General features: G+C 55.8%; 11 protein-coding genes and 2 non-coding genes across 13 annotated transcripts; 10 read left to right on the top strand and 3 right to left on the bottom strand.

Moving 5' to 3' along the window:
- Nucleotides 1-331: 331 nt before the first annotated feature.
- L226DRAFT_572324 (uncharacterized protein) lies at nucleotides 332-1,401 on the top strand (the record flags this gene model as incomplete). The annotated part of the gene is made up of 8 exons (XM_067684660.1): nucleotides 332-355; nucleotides 409-497; nucleotides 547-554; nucleotides 611-754; nucleotides 814-829; nucleotides 897-945; nucleotides 1,008-1,054; nucleotides 1,125-1,401. The coding sequence occupies 8 exons, from the start codon at nucleotides 332-334 to the stop codon at nucleotides 1,399-1,401; spliced, it is 654 nt and encodes a 217-aa protein (XP_067533812.1).
- Nucleotides 1,402-1,640: 239 nt separating this feature from the next.
- L226DRAFT_524080 (uncharacterized protein) lies at nucleotides 1,641-2,231 on the bottom strand (the record flags this gene model as incomplete). Its single annotated transcript, XM_067678861.1, has 3 exons — nucleotides 1,641-1,750; nucleotides 1,818-1,999; nucleotides 2,119-2,231. The coding sequence occupies 3 exons, from the start codon at nucleotides 2,229-2,231 to the stop codon at nucleotides 1,641-1,643; spliced, it is 405 nt and encodes a 134-aa protein (XP_067533811.1).
- Nucleotides 2,232-2,908: 677 nt separating this feature from the next.
- On the top strand, nucleotides 2,909-4,876 carry L226DRAFT_553747 (MFS general substrate transporter; the record flags this gene model as incomplete). Its single annotated transcript, XM_067682949.1, has 8 exons — nucleotides 2,909-2,926; nucleotides 3,165-3,349; nucleotides 3,407-3,423; nucleotides 3,476-3,567; nucleotides 3,628-3,741; nucleotides 3,804-4,169; nucleotides 4,237-4,524; nucleotides 4,586-4,876. 8 exons carry the CDS (start codon nucleotides 2,909-2,911, stop codon nucleotides 4,874-4,876), a joined length of 1,371 nt encoding a protein of 456 aa, XP_067533810.1.
- Nucleotides 4,877-5,082: 206 nt separating this feature from the next.
- L226DRAFT_465547 (DUF185-domain-containing protein) lies at nucleotides 5,083-6,775 on the bottom strand (the record flags this gene model as incomplete). The annotated part of the gene is made up of 3 exons (XM_067675926.1): nucleotides 5,083-5,883; nucleotides 5,937-6,260; nucleotides 6,317-6,775. 3 exons carry the CDS (start codon nucleotides 6,773-6,775, stop codon nucleotides 5,083-5,085), a joined length of 1,584 nt encoding a protein of 527 aa, XP_067533809.1.
- Nucleotides 6,776-7,997: 1,222 nt separating this feature from the next.
- Nucleotides 7,998-9,942, top strand: L226DRAFT_614156 (uncharacterized protein). The gene is made up of 11 exons (XM_067686592.1): nucleotides 7,998-8,073; nucleotides 8,129-8,163; nucleotides 8,227-8,392; nucleotides 8,501-8,562; nucleotides 8,637-8,731; nucleotides 8,790-8,880; nucleotides 8,991-9,134; nucleotides 9,202-9,217; nucleotides 9,280-9,328; nucleotides 9,396-9,442; nucleotides 9,501-9,942. Exons 1-11 carry the CDS (start codon nucleotides 8,018-8,020, stop codon nucleotides 9,793-9,795), a joined length of 1,056 nt encoding a protein of 351 aa, XP_067533808.1. The 5' UTR covers nucleotides 7,998-8,017; the 3' UTR covers nucleotides 9,796-9,942.
- Nucleotides 9,943-10,384: 442 nt separating this feature from the next.
- L226DRAFT_524076 (uncharacterized protein) lies at nucleotides 10,385-10,868 on the bottom strand (the record flags this gene model as incomplete). The annotated part of the gene is made up of 4 exons (XM_067678860.1): nucleotides 10,385-10,515; nucleotides 10,577-10,650; nucleotides 10,715-10,815; nucleotides 10,866-10,868. The coding sequence occupies 4 exons, from the start codon at nucleotides 10,866-10,868 to the stop codon at nucleotides 10,385-10,387; spliced, it is 309 nt and encodes a 102-aa protein (XP_067533807.1).
- Nucleotides 10,869-11,674: 806 nt separating this feature from the next.
- On the top strand, nucleotides 11,675-11,765 carry L226DRAFT_t163. Its single transcript has one exon. It is a non-coding gene; the product is annotated as a tRNA-Arg (tRNA).
- Nucleotides 11,766-12,062: 297 nt separating this feature from the next.
- Nucleotides 12,063-13,401, top strand: L226DRAFT_510616 (NAD(P)-binding protein; the record flags this gene model as incomplete). Its single annotated transcript, XM_067678264.1, has 5 exons — nucleotides 12,063-12,277; nucleotides 12,344-12,581; nucleotides 12,639-13,038; nucleotides 13,101-13,187; nucleotides 13,258-13,401. The coding sequence occupies exons 1-5, from the start codon at nucleotides 12,151-12,153 to the stop codon at nucleotides 13,399-13,401; spliced, it is 996 nt and encodes a 331-aa protein (XP_067533806.1). The 5' UTR covers nucleotides 12,063-12,150.
- Nucleotides 13,402-13,838: 437 nt separating this feature from the next.
- Nucleotides 13,839-13,929, top strand: L226DRAFT_t164. Its single transcript has one exon. It is a non-coding gene; the product is annotated as a tRNA-Arg (tRNA).
- A 96-nt stretch (nucleotides 13,930-14,025) lies between these two features.
- Nucleotides 14,026-15,157, top strand: L226DRAFT_465578 (S-adenosyl-L-methionine-dependent methyltransferase; the record flags this gene model as incomplete). Its single annotated transcript, XM_067675930.1, has 9 exons — nucleotides 14,026-14,075; nucleotides 14,152-14,169; nucleotides 14,230-14,362; nucleotides 14,419-14,457; nucleotides 14,519-14,582; nucleotides 14,642-14,711; nucleotides 14,741-14,813; nucleotides 14,886-14,941; nucleotides 15,010-15,157. 9 exons carry the CDS (start codon nucleotides 14,026-14,028, stop codon nucleotides 15,155-15,157), a joined length of 651 nt encoding a protein of 216 aa, XP_067533805.1.
- A 387-nt stretch (nucleotides 15,158-15,544) lies between these two features.
- L226DRAFT_465698 (uncharacterized protein) lies at nucleotides 15,545-16,497 on the top strand (the record flags this gene model as incomplete). Its single annotated transcript, XM_067675936.1, has 3 exons — nucleotides 15,545-15,677; nucleotides 15,736-16,282; nucleotides 16,338-16,497. 3 exons carry the CDS (start codon nucleotides 15,545-15,547, stop codon nucleotides 16,495-16,497), a joined length of 840 nt encoding a protein of 279 aa, XP_067533804.1.
- Nucleotides 16,498-16,979: 482 nt separating this feature from the next.
- On the top strand, nucleotides 16,980-19,586 carry L226DRAFT_553741 (uncharacterized protein). Its single transcript, XM_067682948.1, has 9 exons — nucleotides 16,980-17,858; nucleotides 17,924-17,974; nucleotides 18,038-18,266; nucleotides 18,376-18,517; nucleotides 18,580-18,697; nucleotides 18,758-18,844; nucleotides 18,902-18,992; nucleotides 19,050-19,146; nucleotides 19,203-19,586. Exons 1-9 carry the CDS (start codon nucleotides 17,456-17,458, stop codon nucleotides 19,434-19,436), a joined length of 1,452 nt encoding a protein of 483 aa, XP_067533803.1. The 5' UTR covers nucleotides 16,980-17,455; the 3' UTR covers nucleotides 19,437-19,586.
- A 116-nt stretch (nucleotides 19,587-19,702) lies between these two features.
- L226DRAFT_536355 (Sec1-like protein) lies at nucleotides 19,703-23,484 on the top strand. Its single transcript, XM_067681104.1, has 14 exons — nucleotides 19,703-19,875; nucleotides 19,926-20,054; nucleotides 20,227-20,379; nucleotides 20,654-20,743; nucleotides 20,801-20,934; nucleotides 20,988-21,400; nucleotides 21,470-21,631; nucleotides 21,687-21,762; nucleotides 21,822-21,905; nucleotides 21,956-22,044; nucleotides 22,147-22,303; nucleotides 22,596-22,700; nucleotides 22,750-23,032; nucleotides 23,103-23,484. The coding sequence occupies exons 1-14, from the start codon at nucleotides 19,848-19,850 to the stop codon at nucleotides 23,456-23,458; spliced, it is 2,259 nt and encodes a 752-aa protein (XP_067533802.1). The 5' UTR covers nucleotides 19,703-19,847; the 3' UTR covers nucleotides 23,459-23,484.
- The last annotated feature ends 252 nt before the right edge of the window (nucleotides 23,485-23,736 follow it).

Below are 23,736 nucleotides of genomic sequence, written 5' to 3'. Positions count from 1 at the left end.
GTTCGGTGGGACTTACGTTCTCTAATGAGGTGAGTAGTCTCGTTTGCGTCCATGTCATTTTGCTGATCGGAGCCAGAGGTGTGTCTGTGGCTTTGTGGACTCACAGTGGATGATCCTGACCCCGCCGTCAGCCACAGTTGCACTCGGTTCGCCCTGGTGGCATATGCGTTCGAAATATTGCAATTCGTCCTGTGGGGAGGTATGTTCACTCAGGTCCTTGGGTAGAACGGATCTCAGGCTGATTTCCCCGTTACAAGTATTCTCTGCTCTCCGTACATATGTATTGAGTAGGAAAAAAATCCCCGGGCTTCTGATTCTCGCCTTATCCACAATGCCAACAGGGGTGAATCTGGTGGTGAGTGAATCGCGAATGTTTTCATGCCTATTGTTGATGAAACCATCGTTTAGGCCATTTACGCATACGGACCTACGGGAATAAGTCATCCGCCATTTGGATGTCTGCTGACGACAAGTATGACCCGGACGGAGGCTCAGAGGTTCGTTCCGAACCAATGCAATCTCGTGGTAATCATTACTGACCTTCAGTACAAGATGTAAGATCAACACCAGATATAGGCAGAAACACATACTCACCCATAGATTTCCGTAGTTGTCATCCTTGCTCGTGTGCCACTTATCGTTGCCGACATCATGCTCATTTATATCACCTGGACCAATCTCAGCAGGCGGAGTGCTCTACAAGATCTGCGCCGGTCGAAGAGACTGTCCTTCTCGGATGTTCTCTTTCGTAGTGGTATGTCTTCCTCAGCATGTATGATCCACTGCTAATATTCCGTCTGACTTTGTAAATAGGGACAATATATTTCGTGTGAGTCCCGCAGCACGAAGATGCTATATGACTTTGAAGTTAATAGACTGGATTGCTACGTCATCAGACTTTTATTTACGCTGAACGTTCTCCATCTCGCCTTTTCGCTGACAACAGTATGGTCCATGCTCTATCTCACTGTCCGCACTGCACTCATGCCTTTGTGTGACCACTACAGGTCTTGGTCGGCTTCGGCCATAGTTATCTCACAACATTCACCGGGCCGTATGTATTACGCCGCAGGCATAGCGTGCTGCAACTGGCTTCAACGTGCACTAACGCCTTTCAATTACAGCATTACGGCCATCCTCGTCTCGCGCTTCCTCATACAATTGCAGGAAGTGAACCATGCGGTCGTCCCGGTTGATCCCGACGATCCGTTGCATTCCTCTCGCGACCCTTACAGCGACACGCCAAGCTTCATCTCGTCACTCGGAGGGTTCATCAATCCGGACGTTCGGGCGGCGTCGACCGAAGAGGAATCTGAGTTGCGCGAGGGCCCGCACTCGGGAGAAGAAAGTGAGGCCCGGCCTTCAGAGTCTCAAACCGCTCCATCGTCTTCTTTCGTTTAGTCTGCCGTTCGGTTCCGGATGAGAGTCGGACAACGGCGCAATCGTCATATTGACCTTCTTGGACCCTTACCTACCATGTAGCAACCTCGGACCATCGAGTGTGGAGTGTCTTGCAAGAAAAAAGAGCTTGACGTGAAGCAGGTCGGCAGGGGGGGATTGGTGAGAACCCGAATGACATTCCGACACAGCAATCCCGACTATACATTCAAGTTGACCGAACCCAGGAAACGCAGCGCAATCTACACCTTCTCGTAGACAACGTTGACATCTCCCTTGGCCGCACCCCCAGTGAACGTGGCCGTGAAGGGGATGTTCTGACCGCAGACGGCGAACGCGGCCTTGATGCCCTCTGTGTACAGTGCGCGCGAACCCACGTCAGCTCGAGCACCAGTGAAAGAGAAGAGGTATGTACGCACGCTCCCAGCGACCCTTGGAGATGTTGATGACGTCGCCCTTGACCACGGGCGTGATCGTGAAGCGAACGTTGCCCGACTGGCCGGTCGTCGACGTCGGCGCTCCCTGGCACTTCTGGATCGAGCCCGCAATGCCGCCGCAGATCTGGAGGAGCGCGACGTTGGACGTATGGAAGTCAAGAGCCCTACGAAACGAAGCATTTCAGTACCGCGTGCCACACGAGGTTCATCGCAGGTGCACAGCAGTCGCACGAACGTCGCATACACTGCGTGCGGAGAGAGGAGGTGGGAAGTGGCAACTCACGTGGTGCTCGTGCACTTCACGTTGGAGACGGTCTCCTGGCGGACCTCGAGCGGCGCGGCGAACGCACAGACGAAGAGCATCGCGAAGGCGTAGAAGATAGTAGCGAACTGCATCTTGACTTGTGCGAAGTGACGAGGGCTTGGACTCTTGAAGAGCTTCGGGCGAGTAACACCAGAAAGTAAGAAAGATCGGGGGAGTAAGGGAAGTATTCCAAAGACCGTCGCAGACGGCAAAAGCAGCGACTCAATCAAAGAAGAATGAGAAACAAGGAGGCAGCGCTGCTTGAGCGAAGGCTGAACCGGTCAGAGGAATGAGAGGGTGGAGGATTTGTTTGAGAAAGAACATGCGAAAGCTCCGCCTTCTTATACATGCCAGCACCCAGGACCGACGGCTCGAGGACTTCGAGAAGGCGTGAAGGTACCTGATTGCTGTCGTTAGGGCGATGTACCTTGTGGTCGCCGCCGGCAGGGACATCCGATCAGGGAGAAAACATCGGAACGGACTCGACATATGTATGAACGCCAAGCCAGACCTCACGACGTCTGTAACGCGAAGTCAAGGCGAAGAATCTTGAGAGTAATCGCCGTTCGTCGAAGGCCTTCTATGCTGGCGCATCCGTTCAACGGTGACCAAGTGGGAAGTTGACTGTGTTACTACAAATGTCCGCTTTCTACTCAACGTCAACGCTAGGATATTCGTACTTGTATAACATACTCACTCATAAGTACTTACGTACTGAGCTGCAGCCTGCATAGAGTCAACACAGGCTCGCGTACCGATGCCGGTCGTGATGGTGAGTGGGAGGAAGGTTGCCGGCACCCGAGCGGTCCGGTTCGAGTCGGGCGCTCTGTTCTTCCGGCTAAACCAAATGGGAAAAAAATCGTAGCTTGCGCTAAACAACCATGGGCGTCGAACCCGAGTCACATTTTGCAGGTCCTCGACTTGTTGTTCTGTACTTCAAGTTCGTTTGAGACATGGGCGCGCAAGTCGATTCCAAAAGTCAAGGTAAGGCGGACATGGAGGTAGAAATGACCACGATGGGGGAGGGATCAAGCTCAAGCACGACGCTACCGCCGGGGCATTCCTCGACGACGAGCATAGCGGACGTGGGCTCGCATGAAGGCGTGATTAATGTGCAAGAGCTTCCGCCGGTAGACAGGGGAATCCGGGCATGGACATTTTGCGCAGCGGGCTTCGTCCTCGAGATGATGGTGTGGGGTTTCGGATTCAGGTCCGTGTTCTCGTACCGTGCCTTGGCATCCGGATAGCTCACTGCGTTTTTGGACAGTTACGGTATCTTCCAAGGTATGTAGTAAATTGACCGCGTCCCGTTTAACGAGCTCACGGTCTCTTTCAGATTATTATACGTCGCATCCTCCATTCAACTCCTCATCCGGAATCACTATCTCGTCTGTGGGCACTATTGCCCTCGCTTTTCAGTATGGGGAGGTACGAACATATCCCTTAAAGACCAGAACTTCAACATTGCGACTGACCATGTATTTCCAGGTATTCTTTCTGTCTTTCCTCTTGGCGAGATATCCAGAGTACTTGCGGCCTGGGATGTGGTTCGGCCTCGTGCTCTACTTCGTCTCGCTCTTCTGCTCCAGCTTCGCGACAAAGGTTAGCATCATCCTCCCTCCTCTCTCCTACATCCTCCCGACTCACAACACACAACATAACAGGTCTGGCAGCTCATCCTCCTCCAAGGCGTCGGCGTCGGGATCGGCGGCGGCATCCTCTACATGCCCGTCATCAAGCTCGTACCCGAGTGGTTCTCAGAGCGACGCGGGCTCGCGGGGGGCATCATCTTCTCCGGCACGGGCGTCGGCGGGTTCGCCTTCCCGTTCCTGCTCAACTACCTCCTCGCCAAGGTCGGCCTGCGCTGGACGTTGCGCATATGGGCTATCGGCACGAGCGTGTGCTCCGGCATCGCGCTCCTCGGCATGCGGAGTCGGTTCCCGACCCCAAAGTACAGCGCGGCACAGCGTCGGCCCAAGTTCCTCCCTCCCCGGCTGCCGTTCCTCAGGAACTCTCTCTTCGTGAGCTTCGTATGTCGTCCCCGTGTCTACTGTCTCGGTGCGAGATGCGTGTCTTACGTCTGAGCACTCCCTTTAGGCCCTTACGAACATCCTTCAAGGTCTCTCGTACTTCCCAGTGTCGCTCTACATCCTCGCCTTCACAAGGACGCTCTCCAACCAGCTCACAGCGACAGTGGTCCTCGCGCTCTTCAACTCGTCCGCCGTCTTGGGCCAGGTCATTCTCGGACACCTCAGCGACAGGGTGGCCTACCCGTCAATCATGGTCGTGAGCGCACTAGGCAGCGCGCTCGGGGCGTTCCTGCTCTGGGGCTTCGCAAACGCCGCAGCCTACCTCTACGTCTTCGCCATCATCTTTGGGGGCCTGGTGCGTACTCTTTCTCGCCCCGTCGTCTGCAAATTTCGACTCACCCCGACACGACATGCAGAGCGGAGGGTTCTCGTCAACGTGGTACAACGCCGCGGCGGAGTGCGCGGGGAACAAGCCCGAATATGCCGGGATGGTGTTCTCGGGCCTCGCGTTCTCGAAGGGCATCTCTGCCGTCGTCGGCCCGATCATCTCTGGGCTGCTCCTGGAGGCAGGACAGGGTGCGTCGATGGGCCATGGGTTCGGTCGCTTTGGGTATGGCGCTGTGGAGATCTTCGTCGGGTCATGCGCGCTGGCGAGCGGGGTAGGAAGTGTCGCGGTCGCGTTGGCGAGACGGAGGGTTATTTCATGATGCCATGGTTCTCGGACGCCAGACAATGCACGAAAAGTACTGTAGTTTACCACATACATTAAGCAGTGGTGTGAGTTGGGAGTAGGCATTGACCGGTGGCTACACCTGTAACAGCAGCAGTCAAGCAAAGACGTCTTAGAACAACCAACCGAGGACACTCCCACTCAAGGTGCCCTCATCGCATACGGCCATGTCCCAAGCACACCTCAAAACAAAAACTTGACATTCTTGTACGTATCCAACAGCGGGTTCTCCCCACTCCTCAGCCGCGTCCTCTTCAGATCCGCATACGTCTCCACAAACTCCGCATGCGTGTACACCTGCGACTTGCGCTCGCCCACGGGCAGCCCGCTGCTCGACGGCACGCCGTCCACGGGCGACCTCCGCGTCTTCGGGTGGTACGACGAGAAGAACGTGTTCCCCTTTGCGAGCGGGGACGCGGTCATGCTGATCGGCGTGAACCGCGGCGGCTGCTGCTCGGCCTCGTCCAGCGGCAGCGGCTGCGCGAGCACGTGCTCGTACATGTCGCGCAGGTTCTCAAAGTTGGTCGGGAAGAAGATGTCGAAGTAGCCTTGCCGCACGAGCAGCGTCTCGCATGGCACCATCGCGTTCTGGAACCGCGTCTGCACGACGGGCGCGTTCACTCCGGGTATGGTGTCGGGGAGGGAGGAGAAGTCGGACAGGAGGAGCCGGTGTCGGGGGAAGTTGCGGCGGAGGGTGCGGAGCAGGGTAAGAAGACGTGTTGGGATGTACTCGGGTGCGGAGAGGTTCGGGGCGAACGGGAGGTTGGTGTAGAATGTGCGGAATGTCTTGGAGGCCTTAAGGATACGCGATAGTGGCGGGGGATGGTTCAGGTAGCGGCGGAGGGCGAGGAAATCGCTTATTAGTGGATCTGTGACTTTCGTGTAGATTGTAGAAAAGTCCCCAGTCTTGTCGACGGTGACAATGCCTTGGTAGGGTTCGAGCGTTCGGAGGTCGTATCGTATGAGGTCGTGTGCGAAGTTGTCCTAGAACCATGTTTGCATTATGAAGTGGGAGGATGCATATGCGGACTACTCACAATGACCTCCATAGCAAGGAAGTAACATGGTGCCGGTTCCCGTGTGTCCCAGCGGAAGATGCTCCGGTTGTGGACAGTGACGCACGGATGCGCTGCAGTGAGCTTTTCCCTCTGCAGGTTCGCGAGGTTCGCGCTAATCTCGATGATGTTGTACCGCGTCCGCTCGTACACGTCGGGATAGTCTTCCCGCAGGTAGTCCAGGATGTCAAGGGCAAGCGTACCGTTACCCGCGCCAATCTCGTAGATGACAAAATCCTCGTACGGAAAGTACTTCAGGAGGTACTCCGACACGAGGGATTGAGCGATAGCTCGGCCGTACCAAGGCTTCCGACCTGCACCATCAACGATCCGTCCCGAGCGCAAGTGCTACGGTGACGCACCTTGAACAGTTCCGTCGGCGTATGCCACAGCTGCTTCCCCGGCCCTTCTCCGTCCTCTCCATACGACGCGTACCGCTTCGACATCTCCGCATCAAACTGCGTGCTATTCCTAATCGAAGAGAAGTCGATGGGCTCAAGAGCAGTGAAGATGGTCGCTTGCTTGGAGAAGTAGCCGTAGTGGGGGTTGTACAACGAGTCCTCGATGAAGTCGCGCACGAGCATCTTCACGCGGCGCGGTGGTTCGTGCTCCCGCTCGAGGTCGTTGGCGGTGACGCGCTTGTAGTTGACATGTTCGGCGTCGGGGACGTCAGAGAAGGAGAGGTCGTTGTAGTTGATCCTGTCATCTGACTTGGTGTCTGCCTTCTTGCTACGGTGAACGGTCGTGGAGAAGGAAGAGGAGGTAGTTCTAGCGAGGGGTGAGCATCTTCGCGCTGCAAGACGAGCTGCACGAGCAAGCATGTAGCGCAGAGGTGGATGGTCGTACGGATGAGGACTGTCCTGGTCAAGGCAAGCTCTCGGAGTCGTAGGCGCGCTCTCCACCCACGGCGGGCGTCAAGGCTATAGCAAGGTTGCCGTCCTCCTCTTCCTTGGGTTACGGTACGCACTGCGCTCCGAGTCGGAACTCACAGGCTATCCAAAAGCCGCCAGTAATATCTCGAATGACTGGGTTGTGGTTTCGGAAATGGGTCATCGTACGTTCACCGTCTTTTCGAGCCACCTTGAGGGCAGTACGACTGCTCCTACCTACTCACTTGAGTTCTATTATAGCGATTGTCTTCGCTATGAGAAGTTTGTTGTCCTCAGATACTCTAAAGCCCCTTCAAGAGAGCTTCTATAGCCGCTTCAACTTGGCATGCGCTCGCTGATACTACGTCGGCTCTCACATAAGTACCCGGTCCGAGTTCCATCAAGCTCAGTTCTGGAGGCCGTACCTGGCCCGAGCATGCTTCGCCCATAGGCTCCGCAGTGGCAGGCAAAGCTCCAGGCACAGTTCCGTCAGTGAGGACGTGGAGGAACGACATACCCCATGGATGCCATGTGCGATGAGAGGTGCACACCTTCGCCTCTGCTCCAGCATTCGGCCTGTAAGTCGTGGCTCGTCGGGAATAGCTGATTCTAGCCGGTGAGGCCGGTGAGGCTTCGATCTACATACGAGTCTCTGCGCAATCAGGCGGCCCGCTGCTCCCATGCCTCATGTTCGCGTTCCTACTTTTCATCCAACCGATCGCGAGGGATGTTGTTCTCATGCAGCCGCATCATAGTGGAGTTGATGCTTTGACCTCAGTCCTCAGAGCTCTGGCTTCGGTAACCTGCTCATTCTATATAGGCACGAACATGGAACTACAGAGTTCGTGCCTTGACCTTCGGATTGTTTTGAACTTTGTTTGCCACTGCTCACAGTGGAGGTCCGAGAATCGGCTGGAGCGGCGCACACGGCGGCAGAACTACCATCAGATGAGTAGATCGAAGCAACGACAGTCCTCAGAGTGGTAGCGTATGCTCACACGCGGCTGCTCCCTATCCAAGATCAAGCACCCTTCCCTGTCATACTTTGATAGATGCAGTACAGATCGTACATCGGCGCTCCAGAATATGCTGCAACTGAACCTGCTCGTTATAAAGCTTGGCTCGGCCGTGTTATGCAGAACCATCTCCACCCTCCGGTATTGATAGGCTCAGCCTCCGGCCTACGACTGCAGTATGTCCTCCGATACAGATGCCGATGCTGCCGCGATGGCGGCTCTATTCAACCGCTTGTGCGTTCGTACATCTTCAGTCCCGCATACGGCGCCTGCTGACACCATCAATCAGCTATACAGAAGGATACTTACGTCTGGCGGTCACGAGTACGATCTGAGCTACTCCACTACATGGTCATTCTTAGCTTACAGTTCCTCCTCTCGCTATAGCTTTCTTCATATACGACGCCTTGATTACATTCGATCGAGAAGTCGCATGCTTCTGGACTGCGAAATGGAACGGGGCGCCGCTTTTGTATTTCACGAACAAGTGGATTTCCTTGACGCTCTATGTTCTGTCATTGGGTGCCTCTGCAACGTTCCCTTCAGACAAAGTGAGCCGTTTGTTTGTGACGTGATCATAACAACGCTGACTAGAAGCAGGTGTTAGTGTATACCGTTTCCATGCTATAGAGTTCGGCGGGATGACCGTGCACCTCTGCAGTTGCTCAAATTACGAGATTGCGATATCTTCGTTAACCAGAGTGCAATTCATCCCTGGAGCAGGTAAGCCACTGAACGTCCAGCCCTCCAAGTTCGGTCGTAGCCTCTACTCATCGCTCATCATCCTTCACAACAAGTCTTCTCCGCCCTCCGTGCATATGTACTAAGCAGGAGCAAGTTCCTCGGACTACTTGTACTGGCTTTATCTCTGGCGCCATTTGGTGCTAACCTGGTGAGTGGTACTTTACCTTTGATCTCACCAGCAAGACCCCGAGTGACGCATTGCGCAGGCTGCCTACCACTACGACGTCTCTGGCGTGAACTTCCCCCCGTTTGGATGCCTTTACACAGACAACACCGATGTTCCGATATCTCTAAAGTTTGGATATTCATTTCAACTCGTATCGATTGATACTGACCTCGCACAAGACGTAGGTTATTTAGCGATCATACGCAGCGGGACGTGCTCATCTAGGGTGCCGGTGCCGTAGTGGTTCTCATCTCTCGAGTACCGCTCATCGTTGCAGACTCTCTGCTCGTCTACATCACTTGGACGAAGCTTCGCAGCCAGCATTTACTACGAGATATCCGACACGCCAAGCGACTCTCACTTTCGGATGTCCTCTTCCGTGGTGGTAAGCTTCTCTCGCGGTATATGCATTGGACGTTGTCGCTGATGGATCGCTGTGATGCCGCGCACAGGGACGATATACTTTGCGTGCGTTTTCACAATATACCCATTGAGATTCCGACGCAAACACCAATCGTCATGACTTGCAGGGTTCTCTCCATCTTGAACATCGTCCACCTCGTCATTTCAGCGACCGCTGTAAGCAGCATCAGCCGTCTCTCTCCCCACTCATTGATTCACGCACATCCTCACGGCCACCTCACAGCTAGAAGGCTTCGCCCAAGGGAGCTATATCCCCATATTCACCGCGCCGTACGCATTCCTACCATCATGACACTTACCGTCTCCTCACCAACGCTTCCATCCGCAGCCTCACAGCGATCTTCATCTCGCGCTTCCTCCTCGAGCTGCAAGAAGCGAACCAAGCCGCTGTCAAAGGCGTCGACCTCGACGACCCGCTGCATTCTTCGGGGGACCCGTACGACTCCGCGCCGAGCTTCATCTCGTCCCTCGGAGGGTTCATCAACCCAGATGCTGCGCCGCGCGACGAGGATACCGAGTGGGATGTTGACTTGCGCTCGGGTGGTTTAGGGGAAGAGGAGGAGGGCGGAGTGCAGACTCCTAAGTCTCCGAGTGAGGTCGCTGCGTCGGCCTCCTCCGCGTAACATACAGTCGTCAGGGGGGCGGCTCCGAGTTTACGCTCACGCCTCGCTGTGCGTGGCTTGTTCTCGTATGATTTGTTTGTATTAGACGTAGAGACGCTGCTCTAGATGTACCATTCTCCTACTGTGTGGTCGGGTGGATGAAGACCGATTGTCACGTAGAGTCTCGGCTTTGGCGATGCTTGTCTATCGAAGAGCCCGCGCGGAGGCCGGGCAATGCTTGCTGGGTGGAAACAACACTTGCACACGACAGACCTGCAAGGCTTCGCCGCGATGCTGGTCTGGAGTCACGCGTGCCGTGGACTCTGCAACCCGGGCACATGCTGTATGGAGCTGCTCTGAACCTCACTGTGGGACACGGCTGCTTGTGAAACCGAACATGGTGAGTCCTTGCGGAACGACAAAAGCATGCAAACCTACGCTGAACAAATTTGCTGCCCGGCAACTGGGAGCGAGCACGTTCATTCGGCACAGGGCACGCGTCGGACAGGAGGTATGTCACGAAAAAGCCGCGCTGGTATATGTGCAAGCAAAGCAGCCAAGCAAAGCAATACAGCTAGAGTACAACCATACATAGATCCCCCGCGCACTCTCACCCGCGCAGAGCGTACACGGTCTTGCCATAGTAGTAGGCCGAAACGGCGGATGTCGCCGTGAGGACAGCCGGTACGGGGCCTTTGCTCGCGCGCGGGAGCGAGGAGAGGAGGAGGAGTGCAGACGCGCCTGGTGGTGCAGATTGGTGTTCGAGGAGGTAGAATGCAAGGAAAGACTAAAGGCTACTCACCGAGAGCAGTCTCGAGACCGTTCGCGGCGCCCTTGTGGATGCTGTCCGCGCTCCAGAGGTAGAGTGCGCCGACACTTGGAGTCGACGAGGAGCGGTGTCAGCACTTTGAATCTCTTTCACGTAGATCTATGGCCTCACCCGACGCCCGCGACGAGAGAGGGGATACTGCGCGTCCTTGCGAAGCCGGTGAGGCCTCCGACGACACACAGGGTGCCCATGACATATGCTGGGTACGCGGACTGGTCATGGTGTCAGTCACAGCGACTCAAGTTCCTGCAGCTGTGCTCACCATGATGGATCGAGGTCGCTGAGGGGTGGTGGGAGACGGTGGGAGAGGGGCGGACGCAGATGGTTGCCGGGCGTGTGCGCGACCTTCGTCTATTTACCCCGCATTCCTGTAGGCGCGCGTTGTGATCGGAGATCGCGCGGGAGAGACGCCACGTTTCTTGTGATTTATGTACTTGCTCTCATGAGCCTCATCGCCTTGACTCAGCTGCCCTCGGGAGTCGTACTTCCGTCTCCCTGTCTTACAGAGGGCGACGTTGCCAAGACCTGGAGAAGCCACTCTAGACATCTGCTTTGACCATACCTGGGTCCCGTACCCCGACGTCGAGACCAGAGCGACGCCGTCGGCTGTACTCGCATTTCGGGAGCTCGGATTTATCGGTTCAAGGTTGAGAGCGTACGCCGTGACACAGCTCAGGTTCTAACGCGTAACCCCCTCCCCTCTCTGAGAATTCACTACTTGGTAAGTTCGCTCGCTAGCAGACAGTGCTGTCACATCCTCTCACTTGGCGCACCTGCTAGGGTTCATAAGTTCATGCGTTCATGGGGCGCGCCTCATGACAAACGGATTCGACAGGCCCTTCGGTCGTGTCTATGAATCACTGGCCCTCGCCGTCAATATCCACTAGTATTGGTACTTCTAGCTTCTAGAGCTTTCTCAGCCCGCCCAAGAGGTTTGCGCAACGCCATAGGCCCATAGCTGTGGCTTAACCTTCGATACCGCCTCCGACGAGGGCGTGACTACTTACCAAGTCAGTACACGGCCTTTTCGATCCAGTCAGCTCCAGAAAATTGTAGGTAAAGGTCTCTTATGGCCGCCTGGCGTAATGGCAACGCGTCTGACTACGATCACCGGAAAGGTGTGGTAATCAGGAGATTGCAGGTTCGACCCCTGCGGTGGTCATTGGCCTGGGGCACAATCTTTTGCCCCCCCCCCCCTTGGAATTAGTCAGTCCTCATCACGTATCTAGAGCTCAAGTATCATCTACCACGTTCATGCTTGCAGTGAGCTTTCAATCTGTGGGCTACTTGCATGGATGAGGAACTCGACAAGGAAACGGGAAGCGGGGGCGGTGTCAAAAGTTAGATGGCCGACGATCTGACGGTCAATCCGTGTCTGTGAGGCAACAACTACGATCCGGATGTGTGATGGTGATGGGTAGAATTGTGCTATATATCTTGCTATTCAACTCATGGATATCCCCCGGCCAACCCTTCCACTGGTAGTACTGGCAGTGTTTGTGACACTGTCCACCAACATTGTAGACATCCACTCACCAGCGTCGGAGATGTCTCGCATCTGCTTCGAAGTCAAGGGCAACCTGAAGCTCCTTCAACAGTCGCTTTACCCGCCTAAGCCACACTGGATCCCGGACCAGCTTTCGGACTTGTCTGGACGCGTTATGCTTGTCACCGGTGCGTCTGCGAGATTTCGGACCTCTGCTCCACCATGTCGGGAAGCTGAACCAAGACGGTGTGCAGGTGGTAACACGGGCATCGGCAAGGAAATCGTCAAAGAGCTCCTGAAGCACAACGCGAAGGTATATATGGCATCCCGGAACCGCGAGAAGGCCCTTGCAGCCATCGAGGAGCTCAAGACAGAGACGGGGAAGGGGGCGCACTTCATCCAACTCGACCTTAACAGTCTTGCGTCGGTCCGGAAGGCGGCGGAAGAATTCCTCTCGAAGGAAGAGGCGCTCCATACGCTCTTCAACAATGCGTTCGTGACTTTGTGCTCTCCGTCCACATGCTGGTGCTGACGGCAGGTCGTTCCTAGAGGTGTGATGTGGGCTCCCGTGGCGGACGTGACAGCAGACGGGTACGACATGCAGTTCGGCACGAACGTCATTGGGCCATTCCTCTTCACCCAGCTGCTCTTGCCCGCGCTCCTCAAGGGCAAGGCATCTTCCCCAGACGGTCACGCGCGCATCGTCATGACGTCCTCTGCATATGCGTACCTCGGGCACCTCGATTTCGAGACATTCAAGGACGGAGCGGCGCGCCGGAAACTGAGCACGGAGGAGTTGTACAACCAGAGCAAGCTCGCTGATGTCCTCGTCGCGTTTGAGCTCGCGCGGCGGTATGGGGAACAGAGGATCGTCACTGTTGCGCTGCATCCGGGAATCTTGAAGACGGAGCTGATGCGGCATATCAATGCCGTGAAGAGGGCAGCCTTGGTGCGTCGTTCCGGGGAGACCTGATGGATATCACGGAGACTGATCGGCCTGTACATCGCTAGCATATTGTCCACTGGCCGGTACCAATGGGTGCGATCACGCCTTTGTACGCCGGTGCCGCACCAGAAGGCCTGAAGCTGAACGGAAAGGTAAATAACTTCTTCGTGTGCCAGTGCAAGTACTGTGATGACGATCGTTGACACATACTGTGATATGCAGTGGCTTATCCCCTGGGCGCGAGAGGAGAAGTGCTATAATGAACAGGCGTATGACGAAAAACTCGCTGGCCATCTGTGGGATTGGCTTGAAGAGCAGGTGAAGGGGCCTTGGGTAGATTTCTTTATAGAGGACGGTAGACAGTGAGCACGGACGAAATATGCACGGACACTCACCACCATCTGCGGAGAATAAGATCGTTTTGCCATACAACGGAGGTCACCGGTCAGGCGTACGTGAGTCGAGGTCTCAATACGCGGACATGTCTTCTCCCGTATCTCCTGTAGACGATTGGATGGGCCTACAGAGGGGGGACGGACGGCGCGGACATGGCGGAGTGGAGCTTGAAGTTCGAGCTTGACAGGCGCTCAAGTTACATTCCTTCCACGAAGCGTCTCTGCAAGTATTCTGGCCTCGGTACTACTGACACTGTCCTGGCCATGTCTTCTGACCATAACGAGGCCTCTCTTCTCAGCAAGACCACCTCTCAGTTCGTTGTCTAGAATTTCAGGCATATGGCACACCCGTCGAGGTCAGCACGACATAACAATGGTACGAATTCGTATTTGTGCGGTGATAGATATGGCCGCCTGGCGTAATGGCAACGCGTCTGACTACGATAAGCTCATCAGCGGTGTAATCAGGAGATTGCAGGTTCGACCCCTGCGGTGGTCAATCGCCCAAGGAAGATATTGCTTTTTTGTTGCCCTCATTCCGAGTCTCGATCCGCCCCGGCGCCTAAGCGAATCTCTTTCTCTGCTCACGACCGTCATGGAGAGCTTACCCGAGAAGAATGAGGAATACGGCACGAAGGAGTACTGGTAAGTCCAATGGACCACGAAGCTCCAGAATGCCGACGGGCCATATGTGCATTACAACTTACTCGGACACATCCAGGGATCGGCGATACACGCAGTCAGGCACTCCGAGTCTCATGGGTCCTACTCACTCTCGTTGCTGACAGAACGGTCTTAGAGAGTCGGAAGACTTTTCCTTCGATTGGTTCAAGTCTTATCGGGATGTTGCCGATATCATGCGCGAGCTCATCCCGGACAAATCGTCAAGGATCCTGATGCTGGGATGCGGCAACTCTACACTCTCGCAGGACGTATGTCTCTGTCAGATTAACAACCTGCTCAGATCTTGCTGACGACGACACTACAGATGTACGATGACGGCTACAAGAACATTGTGAACATCGACGTGAGTGCTCTTCCTCATCCACGTCCCACCATCATCCTTGCTGACTTCGGGAGATGGACAGTATTCCGGCATCCTCATCGAAAAGATGCGCCACAAACATGGGGAGACCGCGCCTGAGATGGAATGTAAGACCTCTGTAATCGTCTTTCGGGCCTCTGCAGTACTCATTTTAGGAGTCTCCCAGGGCACGAGATGGATATTCGCGACCTGAAGTTTGAGACGGATTCGTTCGACGTCGCGATAGACAAAGGCACGTCCCATTGCCCGAGCTTTCTGCTAATAGCACAGAAGATATTCACCGTCGTGTTTTTCCAGGAACGATGGACGCTATGATGACAGCCAAAGCCGACGTCTGGGTGCGTAAAGCCAACTCGCCATGGTCCGCTCCTCTTTCCTCTGACGCCGCACATACTATCTATGTATTTCAGGATCCGCCAGAAGACGTTGTGCAAAACTGCAACCGCGAGGTTGACGAAGTGTTAAGGTCCGTCTCCCCTCTCCCCTTTACCTCTCACCACATTCGACTCACTAACTACTACCTATCATCCCCAGGGTCCTTCGTCCCGGCGGAATCTTCATCTACCTCACCTTTGGTCAACCACACTTCCGCCGCCGGTACCTCGACCGCCCGAACACGACGCTCGAAATTCGCAAGCTCGGCGAAGCCTTCCATTACTACTTGTATATCGTACGAGCATAGCAGCTTCGCGAGCAGAGAGACGAAAGCAAGAATTACATCAACATCGTAGACCGCAACTCGGTGAGCGGCAAGCGGCCGAGTCGGCTGTGAGCAGCACTCGTACACTGCTACATTTTGTGCGCCCTTGAATTTCCACCATATGCCAAGATCGCAATCATTTTCTTCCGGCCGAGTGGTTATTGCAGATATCTCGCTAGGATGGCGGAGTGGAGCACGTTGAGTTCGGAAGCGCTTTAGCCCCATTCCGAGTTTCTCGGGCTTGCATGAAGCGTCTGTGATGTCATCGCCTCCAAGCCGCGATGGACTGGTTGTTGCGCTCACCACCCTTGCCTTCATACCACCACCATGTCTTCCGATACTAACTCGCATGCCTCTCTTCAGCAACACATGGTTTCCAAGTCTCATTCTCTCCTCGAGAATGTCAGACACGAGGCACAAGAAACTGCTACACACGGTTGGCAGGCGTTCGCGTCTCTCTCCTGGCTCTGGCCTGTCCGCGGCATTTTGTTCTCAATCATGCGTACGCAAATATTCGTTGCTCTGCTCATAACGGACTCACGAAACGTTCTTGTGTGTAGATCCGGAGATCATTCTCTCCGTCCGTCACGCCCTTCTGAAGTCACTTGTCGCCTCCGCAGTGATATTCGGCGTCCTCGCATTCTTCACCTTCGTCCCACAAATGGCCATTCTCGCCATCTTCACGGGCCCATTGGCACCCATCATCGCGCTCATCGTCGTCGGCGCTGAGTCCATCCTCCTTATCTCGTTCTTGGGTCGCGCGCTGTTCATCGAGCCAGCGCTCACCCACGTGTTCGACGCGACCCTCGCCGCACAGGGGCAGAGCCAGCTCGTCAGGGATGGGAAGGCCAGGGCGCAGAGCTCCGCTACACGCAACGTGGGCAGCGCACTCGTCAAGCCGCTCCAGGCGTTCTCCAAGGATGGCATGATCCGCTACCTCCTCACGCTGCCCCTCAACATGATCCCTGTGGTCGGCACCGTGCTGTTCCTCCTGTACAATGGGCACACTAGCGGGCCTGTCTGGCACTCGCATTATTTCGAACTCAAGGGATTCTCGAAAAGTCAGCGGACTGCATTCGTCGAGAACAAGAGAGCAGAATACACGGCGTAAGTGCAAGTTGCGCTTCTCTGCCCAATTGGAAGTCTGATGTGGTACCTCTAGGTTTGGCATGATGACGCTGCTGTTCAACTTTATCCCGCTGGTGGGACTCCTCTTCAGCTTCACGAATACTGTTGGTGCCGCCCTGTGGGCGGCCCAGTTGGAAGCCCGAGCGAACCTCATCGACAGCCAGGTTCCTCCAGACCAGAAGAAGACGCAGTGATGTCTGCCCATGCATCGCAATTACGACCGACATGAACGTTGCGTGGGGTTATGGACTTTGAAATACACGCACATGGCTTGTAATACTTGTACTTTAGCATATCGCGCTGTGGTAGCCTAGTTTTGAGTTAGACGAGAATGGCATCGACGACATGATGCCACAGTGATTGAACGTGCTCCCCGTATTCCATGCATCTCCGACTCTTCGTTGTTGCAGCGGAAGTCACGACATATGTGTGTCTGCTTTCGGCGATGTCAGGATGTCACGACGGCTATTTCTGGCCTTCCAGTGCCGCAGTATATAAAGGCAGGGGATGTCAGGCCGTCATTCTGCTTTTCTCATCTGTTCCCCCCGATAAGTAGTGTGAGTACGTGTTGCTCGTCTTCCAAATACCCCGCTCACTACATTCAAGTCTCGTTGCACTTCCTAGCGTTGGTTCAGGGCGCGTCGTCGGAAGGCTCTCCTTTGGTCAGAGTAGACGCCAGAGCCATGTGCGCGACGACAAGAAGATTTTTCTTGCCAAGCCAAGGGACGATCTTCCAGTACAGGCTCCGTGGATTTCGCAGACTGTTCTTGACGGAGACTTGAACTGAGCAGGCCTTATGGTGAAGGCCCACAGGCACTGACAAACCATGAAGCGGTAGTGGATGAAGGATGCATACCCACCCATCCCGCCGAACCCCGGCGGTGTACCTGCAGCGCGTATCAACCGGGACCCTTCCTGACATGGCGACCAAGGAGACTGGGATCGCCAAGCAGGACCCGATGTCTCCGCCTCTCGGCTAGCGTAGTCGAGGCCCCGGCAGCCCACCCGCCAAATTGGTCGCTTCGGTTGCATCCTGTCTCATTCCCAAGTTGCCATCTGGTACCCCCTCCCTACACCGACCGACCTTCTGCTTCATACGTCGTCGCATTGCGAGTTGCGCCCTCTGCGACCTTCCTCCAAGACACTGCAACCATGTTGCCCATCTCTGCGCTGTCCGCTCTTTTAGCTGCTACGCTCTCTCTCGAGCTCGCCAACGCTCACGGCGTCCACAACGCTCGCGCCCACCACGACATCGCGAAACGCCAGACAACGGCAGTTGCTCTGGCTGCGTCGACCAGCTCGTCTGCGGCCAGCGCTGCGGCGACGACCTCCAGTGCCGCTGCGTCTGGCGCGTCTGGCGCGACGACTGCGGCACCCAGCGGTACGAGTGCAGCGACGACTGCTGCTGCTGTCTCAGGCACTGGGAGCTACAATGTCCCTCCGCTGTCTGCCATCAACTCGGCCATGCCGTCGGGTGCGACACCCACCCTGTCGACGACGTTCAGCCCTGGTGCTCAGCCGACGTACTCGGGTGCTCCCGTCATTCCTGCCAAGTGTGAGTGCGATCGAGGGACGATAGTTTTGTTGAAGTGCTCCGTGACTGAATCAGAACATTCGCAGTCATCTTCAGCTCCGCAGACTGGCCCGCTCTGGACCGGATCCCTCCTACTGGTGCGTGATTCTGTCGTGTTGACTTGGGGTACACGCTTTGCTCATGGGTGCGTCGTCTATCAGACTCGGACCAGGTCAAGGAGTGGATGAAGGAGCTCGATGGCCATGATATTCCCGATATCACCCCTACTGTCGACGGTGAGTGTGCGAGCGACCCTCAGGCCGCTGCGCAGGCACAGCAGCGCGGTTGGTGGACGTGCGGTGGATGGACGTCTGGCAACGACATCGTCGCGTGCCCAGAGAAGAACACCTGGGGTGTCAGTTTCGATGATGGTCCTGCTCCCTATAGTGAGTTTTGCCCCCATCTCAGTCGTTTAAACGCTGCTAACTGACCCGTCACAGCTCCGTAAGTTGCGCAGAGATGAGTCTCCCCTAATTTGAATCTCACAGACATGTCGCAGAAAATTGCTGAAGTACCTTGATGACCACGACCTCTCCGCGACGTTCTTCGTCGTCGGCTCGCGTGTTGTCTCGTACCCCGATATTCTCATCGCCGAGTATATGGCCGGCCACGAGATTTCCGTCCACACCTGGTCGCACCACGTACGTGTCCGCATGTTCAAGTTAGGCTGCGCCGGTTGACTGAGACTTGGCACACTTGGCAGCCCCTCACTGCGATGACCAACGAGCAGATCGTTGCGGAGCTTGGCTGGACACGCCACGCCATCCAAACCGTGCTCGGTGTGACGCCCACCACCATGCGCCCGCCTTTCGGTGATATCGGTACGGTCGGATATCTCAAGCGGGCTGATGAACTGGTACTGACTATATGGTGACACACAGACAACCGTGTCCGTGCTATCTCAAACGCGATGGGTCTCCGCCCGATCATCTGGACGACTGGTCCTGGCGGTCCCTTCGATACCAACGGTGCGACTCATGCTGAGGATCTTGCGTGCTGGACTTCGTACTGACGAATTATCTCAGACTGGCGCGTTCCCGCGGGTGAGCACACGGGCACGGAGTCCTTCGCTACCTTCGAGAGCATCCTTGGTAACGCCTCCACGATGGACACTGGGTGAGTAGAGCGCAAGCATGTTGCTGAAGCCGATCTGACCCGCCGCACGTATGCTAGCTTCATCGTCCTTGAGCACGACTTGTTCGAGATTACCGTCGACCTGGCTGTCGGTTATACCCTTGATGCCGCGCTCACGCACAACCCTCCGTTCAAGGTGAGCAAGCACTGATCTCTGACTTATACCAGAATGCTCATACCGCACCATCCCAGCTCGAGTCTATCGGCGAGTGCTTGAGCATCCCGATGAACGACATGTACCACGAGACCGCCACGACCGACATCGTCGGTGCGAACTCGACTTCGGACAGCACGTCGTCGAACAGTACCTCAGGTTCGTCTAGCGCAGCGTCCGGCAACGGTGCGACTGGTCTGCGGTTGCCTTCCAGTGCGTTCGTCGGTGTCGCTGCTGCTGCGGTTGCCGCTGTTTTCGCGGGTTCGCTATGAGTGCGGGTGTCGTGAGCTTGTCAGCTTTTGATTACATCTAGTACACTTGATCTACAATATACCAGTAACATGGACTGCTTGCATAGACTTGAGCGTTTGGCCTGTTGCTAATCTACATGAATATGCTTGAATGCTTGACTATGTCCGTCGCATGAGGGCAGGAGGAGAACTCGGTCGCCGGCCCGTGCGAGGTAAACGCCGTTACGGGGAGACGCAGATCGCCGGATGCGATGTACCGCCACTTGCATACAGCTCGCCGAGGTCGAGTCTACTGTCTCCATACACCCTCACCATCGTCCTCCACGTCCGTCTCGACTCTCGAGCTGCAGCTGGTCTAAAGCTTCTTCGCCGCCGTTCTCCTCGTCTTCCTCGTCTTCCTCGTTGTCCTTCTAGCCGCAAAGGTCATCCACCATGTCGCTGATTAGCACCGTCAAAGCCAGTGCGTCGCGCTCGTCCGTGCAGCTCGAGCATGCAGCTCACTATCCGCAGAGTTTCTGGAGGCGATCCGCTCGGTGCAGCCCCCGGGGCGATGGAAGATCCTTGTCGTCGACGAGCACTCCCAGCGGCTGCTCAATTCCGTCCTCAAGCAGTTCGATATCTTGGAGGAGAACGTCACGCGTACGTCCCCCGCTGCTCTTCCCCGTGCGCGCGTCGGAAGGCTGAACATAGCTGCGTATATGCTCGTTGTGGCGTCCATCCTCCTCCGCAACTTCTGCTCGCGTACTATGTCGCTCCTGCAATGCTCTGGTACCTTGCTGCGCACCCCCGCCGACATGCGGTCTGCCTCTAGTGATCGAGTCCATCACGACCCCGCGCGATCCCCAGCCACAGTTCGAGGCGATGTATATCCTCATGTCGACCTCGCAGAACGTGGACCGCATCATTCGCGACTTCTCCAACGGGTACCAGCAGTATGCTGCTGCGCACCTGTTCTTCATTGATGGTATGTGCTCGTTCGATCCTGAACTCCGAGGACATTGCAGATGGTTGCCCCCCAATCCTCACGCTTCCTGCTCCATGAGGACAGAGCTTGTGCGCGGAACGAATGCCCTTGATGGATGCTCAGGCTTCGAGACCGCACTTATCGACTTGGGCGATGCTGGACCCAATGTTATACTTACCGTTCACTTCGCCCGGCAGAGCTGTGGATGCATACATCTCATGACCTCGGTGTTCAGATACAATCCGTACGACTTGAATCTGACGTGTGCTGGAAGGGCTACCTGAGCAACTGTTTGAACGCTTGACGTCTTCACCCGCGGAACCCTACTTGAAAGCGCTGCAAGAGCTCTTCCTCAACTTCTGGGGTGCGTTGGCCGTCCCTTCCTTCGTTGAGCTCCAGTTGATCCTATCTCGGTGTCCAGCTATCGAAAACCAGGCATTCTCTGTCCGTAATCCAGGCGCATTCTTCAACATGTACAGTCCCCCACGCAGCGACACCTCCTACAAGCCATTGCGAGATCGACTGCACGAAGAACTTCGCTTCATGAGCAAGATGGTGCGTATCTACAGGGTATTCGAGCCTTCTCGGCAACTCACCTGTGCGCATAGATCTCGAACGTCTGCCTGACCTTGAATGAGTACCCTTACATCCGCTACTACTCCCCGTCACACCATCAACCCCTTGGTCCCCTCAAGCCCCATGCAAGCACGCGCCCACCGCCGCCACCAGAAGGGAGCGGTAGGTGGCGCACCAACCTGGCACGAGGACAAGACGCGAGGGCGTACGAGAGCGTCGAGGGGGATTATGTTGCGAAGGTACTAGCGTTCATGGTTCAGCAAAACCTTGACGAGTACAAGAAGGCAAACTCAGATTTCCCCAAACCTTCGGACCCTCCACGACCGCGGGGGACCCTGATAATCACCGACCGGTCTATGGACACAGTCGCACCATTGCTGCATGAATTCACGTATCAGGCGATGGCGAACGACCTTCTCCCGATCGAGGACGGGACGGCATACCGGTGAGGACGATCATCTGAAACATTAACTCCTCCGGAGGAGAAGCTCAAGGTTCTGCGCTGCGTTTTCAGGTACAAGTTCCAGACGCAGGTTGGATACGAGGACAAGGTTGCGACCCTGTCGGACGCGGATAACGTGTGGACGGAGCTACGCCACATGCACATGCGCGAGGCGATTGACAAGCTCATGGCGGACTTCAACCAGTTCTTGACGGATAACGCCGGGTTCAAGGGGTGCGTCATCGTCCTTCGCCCGCTGATGTGATTGTGTATTGATGTTTTCGTGCAGAGAAGGCGCCGCGAATCTGAACGACATGAAGGATATGCTTGCCAACCTGCCGCAGTATCAGGAGCAACGAGACAAGGTTGGTGGTCGGTCCTTTCCCCGTTCCGAAGGGAATCTCAACTGCTATCGCGTCCCCAGTTCTCGCTGCACCTCAACATGGCGCAGGAGTGTATGGCTATCTTTGAACGTGACAAGCTCCCCGCTGTGGCTACTGTTGAACAGGTACGCGCACGTTTATCTCGTCAGGAACGCACTGGTTCTCATTCCAACAGAACTGTGCCACAGGTGTTACGGCGGAGGGCAAGACACCCAAAACCCTGGTTGAGGAAATGGTCCCCCTTCTAGACAGCCGCGATGTTATGTGGGTGCTATGACGTTCTTGGTGTGTTTTGGGTTTTTCGCTGACGTAGCGAACCCTCTTTTTTCTGCGGTGATGGCTGTTCTCGTGACGGCAACATGGCAGTAACATGAACAAGGTCCGAATCATCGCATTATACATCCAGCACCGGGACGGCGTTTCAGACGAGGACCGCCGACGACTGTATCAGCATGCGCGGCTCACGATGCATGAGCAGGATGCAGTGAACTCCCTCGTTCACCTCGGAGCTCGTATAAGCAGGGTGCGTAAATACTTTACTATCAAATAGCCGGCGGTGTCTTTCCAGACCTTCACTTGCTTGAGCTGGGACGGCTCCTGTCATTGTTGCGCCCTCTTGACTGAGGCCCTCCGCGAGAGAGAGTATTGTACCAAGTATGCGGAATCCATCCGCGGACTTGGAGTATCGTCACCCTGGAAGAGTGCACAGGATTCCGGGTAGAATTGGAGGGCGGTCTCTTGCGGAGACATATCGTCCGGAATCCGAATTGTGGAGTGGGCATCGGCACCGCAGCTCGTGCTGACGATAGGAACAGCAACCTGGCGATAAAGACACGAAGAAGAAAATCAAACAGAAGCCTAGCAACGAAGAGGAATACGAGCTCTCACGATACAAGCCGGTGCTCCGCACCATGCTGGAGGTATGACGACATAGCGTGTTTGCTGAGTGTGTTGCTGACGGTCGTTCAGGAACACGTTGGGAACAAGCTGGACCCCACGCTGTTCCCATACGTCAAGGACGCCCCGTCTGCGACCTCGACGCCAACGAGCCTGCGGTCGGCTCCGGCGGCAGTACAGCCCGCAGTGTCGCTCCGGAGCCAGAAACCAAGTTGGCATAAGGCGACCAGGGGTGCAGGCACGCAGAACGATAACCGCCAGCGACTACTCGTCTTCGTTGCCGGCGGTATGACGTATTCTGAGATGCGCGAGGCCTACCTTCTCTCGAAATCCCTGAACAAGGAGATCATCATCGGTGTGTGACCTCGTCGTTTCCAATCAGTGGCTTGTTAGCGCTCACATGGGCATCCTCGTTCCTCTCGCAGGTTCGACCCACCCGATCACACCGACAGAGTTCCTGCGCGACCTGATGGTTCTCGAATTGGGAGGAATCGGGTCGAAGGCTCTGCCAAATGGCGTGACCGAGGCTAACGAGCCCCAACGGTCGCCGCAGGAGGTCTACGACCAGAAGTTCTACACCAAGGATGCGCCGCCGAAGCAGCGTGCACCTCCCGCTCCCGCCCCTGCCCCTCAGACCGGCGGCCGTCATTTTCTTCGGCCTTCGCCTGCGCCGTCGAACGCGGGATCGACGGTGTCGGTGAACAGCACGAACTTCAGTAATAGTGGGAGCATGCACGGAGAAACGGAGAAGAAGAAGAAGCGCGGGTTCCTCCGGTTCTGATTGTCGCCGTGGACTCGGAGTTGGACACTGGAGTGTATGAGTATCTTATATATTCGTATATCCTTGAGATGTAATGTCGGACCGTATACCATTGAGATTCGTGTGTGACGCTGCTGCCACCGACGTCAGGAAGACAGACTCCCATCAGCGTATGTTTTCCCTGTGTTTCGGAGTGTGACCCAGGATGTTGCGGCGCGAGCCTCGCGTCGGCGCTTACCGGATTGTACCACCACTTGCTCGTCGACCTCGACGTCCTCCTCGCTGTTGCCCTCGTCCTC

Source organism: Lentinus tigrinus (assembly GCF_003813185.1).
Source record: "Lentinus tigrinus ALCF2SS1-7 unplaced genomic scaffold L226scaffold_18, whole genome shotgun sequence".
Taxonomy (NCBI): Eukaryota; Fungi; Basidiomycota; class Agaricomycetes; order Polyporales; family Polyporaceae; genus Lentinus; species Lentinus tigrinus.
This window is presented reverse-complemented; position numbering and strand designations above follow the sequence as displayed.

Excerpts from the sequence above, each read along its gene's own strand:
- L226DRAFT_614156 (XM_067686592.1), top strand. The coding sequence starts at position 8,018 with ATGTCCTCCGATACAGATGCCGATGCTGCCGCGATGGCGGCTCTATTC. Across the intron at positions 8,074-8,128 it reads GCGGCTCTATTCAACCGCTT|CTATACAGAAGGATACTTAC; the intron begins GTGCGTTCGTAC and ends ACCATCAATCAG. Across the intron at positions 8,732-8,789 it reads CGCCATTTGGTGCTAACCTG|GCTGCCTACCACTACGACGT; the intron begins GTGAGTGGTACT and ends CGCATTGCGCAG.
- L226DRAFT_553741 (XM_067682948.1), top strand. The coding sequence starts at position 17,456 with ATGTTGCCCATCTCTGCGCTGTCCGCTCTTTTAGCTGCTACGCTCTCT. Across the intron at positions 17,859-17,923 it reads TCCCGTCATTCCTGCCAAGT|TCATCTTCAGCTCCGCAGAC; the intron begins GTGAGTGCGATC and ends GAACATTCGCAG. Across the intron at positions 17,975-18,037 it reads GGACCGGATCCCTCCTACTG|ACTCGGACCAGGTCAAGGAG; the intron begins GTGCGTGATTCT and ends GTCGTCTATCAG.
- L226DRAFT_536355 (XM_067681104.1), top strand. The coding sequence starts at position 19,848 with ATGTCGCTGATTAGCACCGTCAAAGCCA. Across the intron at positions 22,045-22,146 it reads CTAGACAGCCGCGATGTTAT|TAACATGAACAAGGTCCGAA; the intron begins GTGGGTGCTATG and ends GCAACATGGCAG. Across the intron at positions 22,701-22,749 it reads TGCTCCGCACCATGCTGGAG|GAACACGTTGGGAACAAGCT; the intron begins GTATGACGACAT and ends ACGGTCGTTCAG.